Below are 11,962 nucleotides of genomic sequence, written 5' to 3'. Positions count from 1 at the left end.
TCTCTCTCTCTCTCTCTCTCTCTCTCTCTCTCTTTCTTTCTTTCACCTGATTTTTCTGGAGAACATGTAATTTTTTGGTCATTGTGCTGTTGGGTTTAGTCTTGCTTCTTTATCTGTTTTTTACTTAATCCACTCAATAACTTCAAGAGTTCTCCACTTAAAGCACGGCAGCTGGGTCTGGAGAGATGGCAGCTCGGTGCTTGAGGATGTGTTCTGCTCCAATAAAGGACCTGAGTTTGGTTCCAAGCACCAATGTCAGGAAGCTCACAGTCACCTGTAACACATTCCAGGGGATGGGATAGCCTCTGTTGGCCTTTGTGGGTACCTGTATTCATGCACACATACTCACATACAGATATGCAGTCAGACACATCATTTAAAATATGAATAGGTCTTTTGAAAAGACACATATAGATGCTCCACTAAAAGAATGTTTTAAAATGCAAGATTTTAAAAGGAAAAAGGCAAGGAAGCTGGGACTTTAAGAGGTCATAGACATTGTCCCAGAAAGTGGTGGAACCAACATTCCATCCCAGGCTGGGCTTTCGATCCAGAGAGTCACCAGCAGTAATCTAACTAACATTTACTGTGCTTCTGGGTTCCATGCACTTGTTCCCTGTCCGTTATCTTTATTAGAACGTATAGTAGACCGCTAAGATATTGCTGATCTTCTCCCAGGTTTCCAAATGAGAAAGAATAATCAGAAAGCCAAAGTTGCTTGCCACTGAGAGCCAGGATGTTAGAGTTCAGTCATGGCAGCTTGGATGGAGCCTTGCACGTTAGCGCTCTTCTACCCTGCCTCTCCAGTCTTCTCTCTGGTTTTCTAGCTAAGGTATCTACACACTGTCTTTCAAAATAGACAGTAAATAAAAATGTATTCAAAGAATATTTTTAATAGAGCGTAATGCAATAATCAGAAAGAAACTAATCCGACAGCTCTTAGAAAATATCCCTTCATGTTGTGAGGCAGTAGTGATTTCACTTGCGAGAGGTTTTGATGAAACTACTGTTCCTGACAGACACTGGCTATAGGGATGTAGTTAACATGTAGTATATATTCAACTATTCAGTTTGAGATGGTAGTCCAGAGGAGAGAACAAAAGACGTAATAGTTTAGGTAGCTGGACAAAGAACTGTTTATATGACGACTTAAAATGAGTCATATATTCACACATTCACTCAACAGAAACACAAGGACACTGCATAGGTACCTGTCATCATTTAGAATATAGATTAGGATGTGTTTAAACTTTGTTGTGCTGTTAATCATATTCAGTATGTCAGTGGCCCAATGTATGTCTGTTTTGTTTACTGAAAGACACTGTGGTTGCTAGAGACAGGCAGTGGCAACCCTTGTTCCGTGTGGGGATGCAAACTGAATTACATTTCTGCTGGATAGAATGGTAGGGTTCTTTGAAGCAGAGAAAGGCAGAGGGAATAGAGATGGCACTTTTCAAGTGCTTGGGCCATCAATGTTAACAACATCTGTTTGCAGGTGGTACAACTAATGGCATGATAAAGAGATGCTATCTTCGCATCCACAGAAGTATGGAACTAGATGTTTGTCTTCCTAATATAAGACTAATTATGTCTTCCCCTATACCTCAGAAATTAAAACACAGCTTCTAGTCTAGGAAAACTTATATCCTATGTTAGCATTGTATGTACATTTTTAGAATAAAATCAAAGATTTGTGTATAGTGAGATAGTGAAGACTTACCTACTCCAAATTCTTTGCAAAGATTAACATAATGTGTTGTCTTATTTTTGTGTCATATATATATATAAACAAATATATATAAACAAAAATAAATATAAACATACCTGAAATATTCTAAATTAATGGAAGTTTTTTCCCAAAACTTTTATCATAATGAATGCCAATTCTTGTGGCAAGAATCAGAATTAGAGACGTCTATTGGATTGGTATTTAGAACCATAAAAACATTCCTCCTTTTTTTTTTTTTTTTTTCACCAGAAAATTGTTAAACACTACTAGATTTCATTCATTACAAAGTGACTAGTCATTCAGTCTGTGAGGAGCAGGCACCAGAGAGCAGGCGTATGGTACCGAGTAGGGGACGTCTGACTGGAGAGGACCATCGAGTCCTCAGACAGTAAAGCAGTCACCAGGCTGGCTTTAGAATTAAGTGAAGCGTGTGATACCCTTAGGGTCATGCCTCACGGACAGCAAGCTGCAAGTAAGGCAAGCTGCAAGTAAGTGTCACCTGTCCTGGGAACATTCAAAGATCCTTTTCAGAAAAGGACAAAACAGGAATTTTAGAAAAAGAACAGATTTTTTTTTTTTTTTAGCTAACAAGATATACTAGTCCAATAGCTGGCATTAAAAAAAAATAATAATAATGAAGATATATTAGACCAAGTGGTGTTGACAAGATGGTGAAAAGTCTAAAAAAGAATTCGGTGAATTTTTCAAAATCAAGTTGTCAAGATTTATCTCTACCCAACACAGTGCATCCCCTACATACTTGGCTGATACTGTCTCTAACCACTTGTCTACTCCATGAGCTCCAGGGATGTGAGCTCTTGTACATTGCTGTACCCTCAGGAGCATTAATGGAGCCTGGGGGCCCAGTGAGTGCTTAGTAAATAAAACGTGCAGGTGGCTTTGAAGTTTCCGATTTGTGAAAATGAGCCCATGTGGATTCATGGTTCCATGTCAGGGCTAAGGTGACGGTCAGCATGTTCACTCTTCGGGGCACCTTTGAAGCAAGGGGACAGAAACAGAGAGAGCAGGGACGAGGAGGAAGGAGGCGGGGAGGGCTATAGGCAGCTCCAGTGATAGGCTTGGTGTGAAAAAAGATGAGCTAACTTCGAGGGGAATTGAGGAAGAGCAGAGACTAAGCCTTGACTAATCTCATCTCAGAAGACCAAAGGCACCTGGAAAACAACACCCGGCAAGGAAAGGGTCTTCTCAATTAGGAGTCTGAGCCTATGGCCTGCCTCTCAAGGACACAGCTTTCTGTCCTCTAAGTGGAATTTAACATGGCACTTTCAGCCTTGTCAGAGGAAGTAGCTATAAAAAGATATCAGTACTGGACACCCATGTGTCCTCAAATTCATAACACTCACTGTTCATACAACACCACTTATTGATGAACTTTCTATCCAAGGTAGAAAACAGTGGTCATTGCACCAGCTCCCAGGAACACTGGGGGAGTTTGAAACCAGAGAGTACCTGTATTTCTGTATACTTTTAGTTTTAGAAGCTATCATGCTATATTTATCATAAAAAATATAAGTTATTTGTATAGGGAAAGTTAGAAGCTGGATCCTTCTGTATTTCCAACACATTTGTTTTTTGGTTTGGTTTGGTTTAGGTTTTTTTTTTTTTTTGACACACTGACCTAATTTATTAGGTGGCAGAAGGTTGAAGACAGAGTGACTCTGCTGTAAGAATTTCCTGTAGGTGGAAACTAATGTCCAAAGCCTCTTTCAGTTTCATTTCTTGTTTGATGGAAATGTTTCATTAATTAGCTTTTCTCTCCATCAGTTAGAAGCCACACATAGATGCACATGGGAAGGAGATCATCCATGCCTCCTTTTACTATCTAAATTTACCTTGGATTTAAAAAATAATTGTGGACCAAAACTTACTTTGGATTACTTTCAAAATTTTCTTGTGACCTTTATTAAGAAAGAAACAGCAACAAAAAATAGTAATATCTGGACTCTTATAATTATATTTTTTCTGTTGTTAATATAAATATAGAAAGATTTAATTTTCTTTATATTTCAAATTACCTTCTAGTAAATTAGAAGCAATGATATTGCCATGATATTTCTTCACCATCACACATTTAGTAGTGAGTAGTGGGCACTGAGAAAGACATGCCATGGAGATGTAAGAGCCACGTTCCTCACAGGGAGATGTCAATGTTTGTCTGCCCTGTGGCTCAGTGGCTGACACTTTGATGACCGGATCCACCCCGTTAGTTAGTTTGGATAACCCTTCCCCCACTCACCCTAGCTCCAGCTGTGGCTCAGAGGTGGGCTGACTCCACAGGTTTCTCTTGGGAAATGTTTTTCACTATGCTTCTTGAATTCCTTATTTTTCTCAAGTGGAAAACTGAGGCACTTGTGTGTATTTGTCCTCAATTCCGGCAGTAAAGTGCGGGCTTGGGCTTTCTAAGATAGGATCTTTGAAAACAAAGGGTTAGTTACACTCAACACCTCAATTTGAAATTTAAAAAAAAAATTAAATCTTTCTATATGACTTTCCTGTCATATTACCTGTGTCCGGTGTGGTTTTTTTTTTTTTTTTTTTCCATGTTGTAAGATTAGACAGAAGCCCCAGGATGAATGACAGAAGACATAGTGGTCCCTGGTCATTAGCGCCTTGCCTTTCTCCTAGCCTTCTGGTTATTTGTTGTTGCTGCTGGTGGTGATGGTGTTGTGTTTGTTTGTTTGTTTGTTTGTTTGTTTTACTCTTATAAAATCTTGGTTTTTGTAACTCTTCAAACTCACCTGTCTCAAGTTAGAAATCACCTGCTCACTCTTCACCTTTGTGGGTGCTTTGGGGACAAAGAGGATTAGAATCTATTCCTCAGTGGCTTCTGGTTGAACTAGGTGGTACTGTGAACACCGAAGAGAAGAGACTGTCCTGGAAGTGGCCGATGAACTTGTCTCTAGTTGTCGACCAATATCAGCGTACCTCCAAGTTATGGGGCACGTGCTCAGCTTAATCAGATAATGGGTTTTACAAAAAGCTGAAACTACTTGAATCCCATTATTAAGTGGTAGTTATTATACAGAGTTCTCTTGGGTAATCTTCTACGTGAGTTATTTAAGCAGTAGACTAAATCTGGCTTTCGCTTCCGTTTCTCTAGTATCACTTAAATGTTATTCTACCTTTTTGCTATTTAAGAACTTTCTGAGGGCCCCATGCCTGTGCTACCATGGAGGAGTACTATAGGAGGAAGCTGGGGATGGTCTAACAACACCCCATCTATGAGTGTAGAAAGACAAAAACCCAGAAGCCTAAGTTAAAGATGTTTGTTTACTCTGAGTACCATTTTCTGGATTGCATTCACTTTTTCACTGAACCTTTTGTTTTGTTCTGAACTTTTAGAAACGACACAAGGCTGATAATGCTGTGAACAAGAAACAGACACAAGGTAAGGCCTTTATGCCTCTTGTGTTTACCAAGTTTGCTCATTGTCATAGCCCCAGATTATTTACTTACGTATGATTCAGTTGAGGATACTCTATTGTATTGAAATACTTTCTGTCCCAGCAGTTATTAACTGTCCTTAGCAGTTATTAACACAGCACTTAAATTCCCATGAGAGTGGTATTTGTGAAAAAGCTGCATTTGAATATATTTAGGTGTTTCCTAGCTATGTGCTTCTGAATGTATTGTTAATAAGGTCTACGGTTTATGCCCCCCCCCCCCGTGTTAAAAACTGTTTAAAAAAATGGCTTTATTTTATTTGTGAAGAGTGTTGGCTGTAGGAATGATTGAAATTTATCTGAAATTTTGTTACTTGTTTGAAAACTACCCTGAGTTATTCCTTGGAGGTGGATGGAATTATCCATTGAAATAAAGCACACAGTTAAAAGCAGACCAGCTTATGAGTGGGTGTGGTGTTTACAGCCTTTTTTGTTATAGACCAACCCAACCAAAATGACCTTCAACGCAGGCCAAGAGGACCATGGCTCTCATAGTTTTAAAAAGTAAGAGCTTGAAAACAGAGATCGTATGCCGTCTCTGAGCTTAGAGTCTCCTTTCTATCTCCAGGTCTCTGATGAGGAGGGAACCAGGTACCTTTTAGCATCACCTCGTCAGTATGCACAGTATCTACTATTGCTCCTGTCAGGGAGGCTCCATGACAAGGGTTCTCAACCCCTGTGGCTCGAAACCCCTGCAAGGGTCATATATCAGCTATCCTGCAATTCAGATATCTGCATGGTGGACTCATATTAGTAGCATAATTGCAGTTATAAAGTAGCAATGACACAATTTTATGGTTGGGGGTCACTACAACATGAGGAACTGTATTAAAGGATTGCAGCATTAGGAAGATTAAGGACCACCACTCTGTTGGTATTTACTCCCTTTTTCTCACCACCTCCTACCAAAGACCTTCTCTGCTAGGTTTTTCTATACATTTGTGGAGGGTATGTTTATTAGCCTAAATACTTAGGGTCTCTACTGAAAGATTAATTATTTGAAGATATAAGAAAAGATCTAGTAAGAATTTTAACTTTGAAGAACTTGCAGCCTCTTTGTTAAGATATATATATATATATACATGAGGAGAAAAGCCATGCCCAAGTACATAAGTGCAATAGTAGACTCAGGAAGATGATGAAGTCTGGGCTGTGCCATCCCAATGACTCATTGGATTTTTGTGGCAAATAGTGTTTCCATTGTCCGAGGCTATAAAGCCCCCAAAGGGAGAAAATCCTGCTTTATCCTGAGCTAGGTCTAAAATTTTGGGAGGACTGTGGGTGAATAGAGAGAGATGTGGGGATGACATTTTGCCCGTGGGTTGAGTGGGAAGGGGGAAGCAAAGACAGCCTGGGGAAGAAAAACACCACCTGATTGCTGGATCACGCTATTATTAGAGTGTCCTGTGCCCCAAAGAGATTCCCATCAGGGAGAAGCAGACACATGATTTACAAGATAGGCTAGGATCAAGTTTTATGAGACCTTAAATGCCAGGCAGAGGAGATTCCAGTTTTCCTTGTCTGTTTGCAGTAGCTATGGCTAAGGAACCAAAAAAGAAGCAGACTGAACATGTAGGTTCAGGATGGAGGACCGAAAGGATCATGGGGGAGGGACACAAAGCTGCTCTAGGAGTTGAGATGGAAAGGAACAATCATAAGGATGAAAGGGAGGACTGTCAGATGTTTTGGGTGCTGGTATTTCTGACAAGGGCAGCTCTTGCATTTGTTATCACATTGCTAAGAATATTCAGTAGAAGCTTTTAAAGCACAGCTTTGCAAGTACTTTTCTAGTGCATAATAACCACTGGCAGAGGACTCTAGTCTTTGGTGACTGGTGGTAGGTCTTTCGAAAGCCTTGAAGGACAGTTGTCATGGTGGTATGAATTTAGGTTAGCGCACCTTGTGTCAGAGGGACCTTGATTACTTACATCTCGATTACCCAAAATGTTCCTGTTGGAAAAAAACATTGTTGTGGGTTCTTCCTGGTTTTTTCCATTCTCTAGAAGGGTACAAGATTTTCTCTCTCTGTGTCAAAATGAAGAGCAGACACGTGAGAAGGCACCCCTACTAAATGAGACCAGCTCATAAAATGAACTGTACAGACTCAGCTACAGAAACCAGGTTGGTCAGGAAAAGGAAGTCCTATAGCCAAGAAATCATGTTGATACTTGGAATTCTTTCCCGAGTGATTGGCATCTCCCTGCTTAAGTCTCCCCTAGTTTTTGAGCACTGGTATTCTTGGTTTGGCAGATGATGGGAGATAAGAAAATTGTTTGAACAGGATGCTATTTGCTGTCAGATAACTCAAATTACTTAATAGAAGAGCCATCTGTTGCCATTAGACCAGAGTGAAATTCGATTTCCTTTCCTGAACTGAGGCAGTGGTCGGTGTGTAGGCGGGGGAGGGAGATATTTATGACAGGTAATTAATTTTGACAGAGATTTAAAGTATTAAGCTTAGATCTTTCTAAATGTTTGCCAAGACCGTGTGATGCATGAGAGGGTGCCTTTGACTCTAGTGCCAGGATTCAGTCTTGGGTATTCCTCCTCAAACGAGTGTTCTCTCAGCTTTTGTGTAAGATACTAAAAAGGCTCCCCAGTTGGTCACTCTGGTCATCCCTAGAGACTTCAGAAACAATAAACAATGATAATTTATTTCTAACGTTTTCAGCCACTTAGCTATAGATTGGTGACTGTCTGGCACCTTGTTTCTACCAACTAAATTACAGAGGTTGGCTCCAACTCAGAACTGTTCAACTAGGCTTTACATTTGAGCTTGTCCTCAATGTTTTTGGAGAAATGCCACTTTTTGCCTTAGAGATCTGCATATGCTGGTTAAGCAGATGGCTTAGTGTGTGGCAAATGTGACTTTTATATTATTTTCCAAGAGCCTAGTTTCAGAGAAGGGGTAAAGGATGAAAATTGATGCTAACAAGTTCAGGTACACATGAGTCTGGGCAAGCTTTGTGGTCTGTTGCTTTTCTTTATGCCTGGTGTGCTGCTGTGAAGATGTTTTCTACAGTAGAGAGGAACGAGGAATGCTGCAGAGGACAGACCCATCTCTTGCTTATCTATAGATTTCCAGTAGCTTCCAGCCTATTGTTTTGTCTTAGCAGAGGCTGCATGCAACCTCTGTGTGTGTGTGTGTGTGTGTGTGTGTGTGTGTGTGTGTGTGTGTGTGTGTGCGCGCGCGCGCACGCATCCATTCGCTAGAAGGATACTTGACTATAGATAACAAAGGGAAAACAGGCTGGAAGTGTGAAGGAGCTTCCTTGAGAATTCGTGATCTAGGGTGAGAATAAGATGAAGCAAGCAGTTTTTGCATCACCGTGTTCTGGGCTGCTTTCCAGGCACTGAACAAATATGAGCGTGGTAGGAGCTCTCACACTTCCTTACCTACATTGGCTGCCATTGCACCAGCATTGCTGCCCTGGCTTTGCCTACTGTGAACACAGAATGCAGTATCCACTTATTGCTTCTATTACTCCAAGCCCTAGCGTGTGGCTCTTCTCAAGTGCTTCTTTTTTTTTTTTTCTTCCTTGCATCTAAATTACCTATACTTCGTCTGATTTCTTCTTTCCATCTGAGTTTTTATTGTACAGACACACACACACACACACACACACACACACACACACACACAGACAGAGAGACAGAGAGATAGATATGGCAGGGGGGGTCTCTCCTTGTCTCCCCTGAACTAAGTTGTTTTTGCCAAAATCATCTCTGTGATGTGGCAACATTGTCACTGTTACTGTAATGTATACACTGAAGCCAGTCTCCATATAAATTCATAATGGTGGTTCTGCTAGCTCTCTTTTTAAATTATAAAACTATGTCTCCATTTTCTGTCGAATGCTATAAGAATCTCATTTAAAACCATGACATAGAAGACTGGGAAAAGATAGAGTTTGGGTACAGGCTAAGGTAGTTGGAATAATTTATAATTGCCTAATGAATAGAAATGCTGTTTTAAAATCCCAGGTTTGGACATACTCCCTACAGGATACTGTGTGTGTGTCCAGAAAGTGAGGTGTGGGAGACAGGGCCTCGTGCTGACCCCCTGGCTTGGTTCTATAGTTGGATGAGAGCCAATATTACTGGACTTAGTTTTCATAATACCTTCTCTTACTACGATAGTGGGGTTTTTTTGTGAAAAAAATATGCCTTGGTTTATTGAACTTTTTTTCTGTAATTTAATTTTGTAGAAAAGGCTACATGAAATTCTTTTGGCCTAGGTACACTTTTTTTTAAAGATTCATTTTATTATTTTATGTGTATGGATGGCTTGTCTGTATGTATGTCTGTGTACACATGTGTGCCTGATGCCGGTGGAGGTCTGAAGTGGGCATTGGATTCCCTCAAACTGGAGTTAAGATGACTGTAGACCACAACCCCATCCTTTGCAAGAGCAACAGGTCATCTAAATGGATGGGCCTCTCTCTAGCCCCCCTAATCCAGGCACACCATGAACATCACAAAAAGACCTCCACCTAGAATTTCCTCCCTAGTGCTACACAGGCCTTTCAGGAGTAGAAGAGAGAAGTGGTTGTCAGCACACTCACGGGAGCCTGAAGTGCAGGAAGTGGGTGGTTGCTTCCCCCCACCCCGGAAACCACCTCGCTTTTAAAGTCCTCTGGAGAAAAGGCATCAAGGTGTTGTTTGGGTAATTCAATCTGAAGTGACCCACTAACAGGCCAGAGTCCATCTGCTTCAGTTCACTGCAGAGCTGAGAAAGGATTAAAATAGCACCAATTCACAGGCCCATTGAAAAGAGACAGCAGCACCTTCTGTCTTACTGCTGGCTCCCCACATAGGATGCAATGAGCTCCTCACATCTAGTGAGCCTGCATATGCACCTTGCTGCATGGACGTCAGCTTTCCTGTATACAGTCCTTAGAAAGGATTGTTTCCCGGGGCTGAGAGTTATGTATGTGGATAACATGAATAACCTCACACATCTCAAAAGCTGGTAATATTTCCAAATCAGTTTGAATGTCTTAGGAGTGTGTGTAAATTGGGCCCATTGAGCTCCACTATAACCTTGGATAGGGAGCTGGTATTCATTTGTTGAGAAATACAGACCAGCTTGTGTTTCATTTCTCCCATAAATTAAAGATGTACACAGAGGGACAAAACCCACTGAGGACTATGGGAGCACAGTTGAATGGACAGGAAGGCATCTGACTTCAGAATTTCTGTTTTGCCTAGCTCTTGGCTTTCCTTCCTATGTGGGCATACCTCTCTCCCCTAGTCTTTCTTCCTTCATCTTTCTTTTCTTTCTTTTTCTCATTACACTTGCAGGTACTTCCTCTACCTGTGTTAGCCTAACCCAAATGAGTTGCATGTCCAGATTTCCTGGGAAAAATAGGTGTGATTCAAATATATGTATGGCATTTGTTATTTTCCTCTAGTAAGTCTGTCTTGAACACCTTCCCTGTGCTAAGACCTATGCAGAAATAGACAAAGTCTTCATTCCTGATCCATATGATGTAGCCGCCAGGTTACTTACTAGGTTCCTGAAAGTAAAGATGGTTTTAGATGGGAAAGGCTGCAAGAGAAATTAGGAGCCAAGACAAAGTTTTCTGATCAAGGCCAATGTTTACTTAAGAGTCTGAGCTTATAAAGGGGAGGAACCCATCCCCCACCATGCCAGGATCTCATTGTTTTGTCAAGATAGTGTTAGAACAGGTTCCACCTCTCAGCCGGTAGTGGTGTCATGGAGGAAAGCTGCAGGACAATAGACTTTACCTAGATTGGAAGACTCCACCCTAGGTAGGCTAGCAAGTGTGGCAAGCCAGGTCTGAGCAGCCTGCTCAAGGCTGAGGGAAGGGCACAATGACATTATGGCCAGGGAAGGAAGATAAAATGAAGATCGATATACAAGCCAGAGAGAATATTGAGGATCAAATGAAAGAAGTGGAATTCACAAATGACTTTTGGGAGTTTTATGATGAATGGATGTTAAAGCAACTCAGCAGAGAGCTGTGGATGAAGGGCTACTGTGGGCAGCTCTGTGGAATGTGGGCAGGCATGAGATTACACCTGGGAATAGCAAATGGTTTGCTTTGACAACTGCAGAGATGTATGTTGGGGAAGCCACAAGAGCATGGATAAAGACACGTTGGGTTGGGGTCGTGGTTAGGGGAACTTTTGAAAACCCTGGTAAGAAGACTGGAGAAATTGTTGAAGGGTGTGAGTAGATTACCAGTATGATATTAAAAGAAGTTGACAGCTGTATAGGGCAGGGCAAGGCACAGAAATGGTTTTGGTTTTTATTGATTAGCGATCGAAGCTAGGGTGACTACTAGGAGGACATAAGGAACCTGTAGTGTTCGATTCCCTCGGGCTGGAAACCCTGCCAAGTTTTAGTGCTGACTTCAAGCCTAAGATAGCCGCCCCACCCTGCTTTTCAGAAGCCACGGGGCTTCATAGCTCTGAACTAAATCTGTTTCCAGTTTTTAACAGAATAACAGTTGAGGAGCTTTAAAAACAGAAGCCAAGGAATTGTGACATGGTGGGGTCAGGCAGGAAGAGTTTTTTTCTTGTAAGAAATTTCTCAATGAGGTAAAGAAAAAGGTGAATGAATGCTTTATGATCCAGTGGGTACTAGAGGTATTGAGAACAGAGGATTGTGGGTACTAGAGGTATTGAGAACAGAGGATTGTGGGTACTAGAGGTATTGAGAATAGAGGATTGTGGGTATTAGAGGTATTGAGAATAGAGGATTGTGGGTACTAGAGGTATTGAGAATAGAGGATTGTGGGTA

At 41.2% G+C, this 11,962-nt stretch overlaps 1 protein-coding gene across 4 annotated transcripts in view; it reads left to right on the top strand.

The window, feature by feature from the left end:
* The window catches only part of Atp8a1 (ATPase phospholipid transporting 8A1), a 226,668-nt gene that overhangs the window by 38,900 nt on the left and 175,806 nt on the right, over positions 1 to 11,962 (top strand). For all 4 annotated transcript variants that reach the window (XM_021211312.2, XM_021211313.2, XM_029545002.1 and 1 more), the window contains exon 5: positions 5,093 to 5,138. In XM_021211312.2, the coding sequence (XP_021066971.1) occupies positions 5,093 to 5,138 (46 nt within the window). The remainder of the gene's footprint in view (positions 1 to 5,092; positions 5,139 to 11,962) is intronic.

Source organism: Mus pahari, chromosome 13 (genome assembly GCF_900095145.1).
Source record: "Mus pahari chromosome 13, PAHARI_EIJ_v1.1, whole genome shotgun sequence".
Taxonomy (NCBI): Eukaryota; Metazoa; Chordata; class Mammalia; order Rodentia; family Muridae; genus Mus; species Mus pahari.
This window is presented reverse-complemented; position numbering and strand designations above follow the sequence as displayed.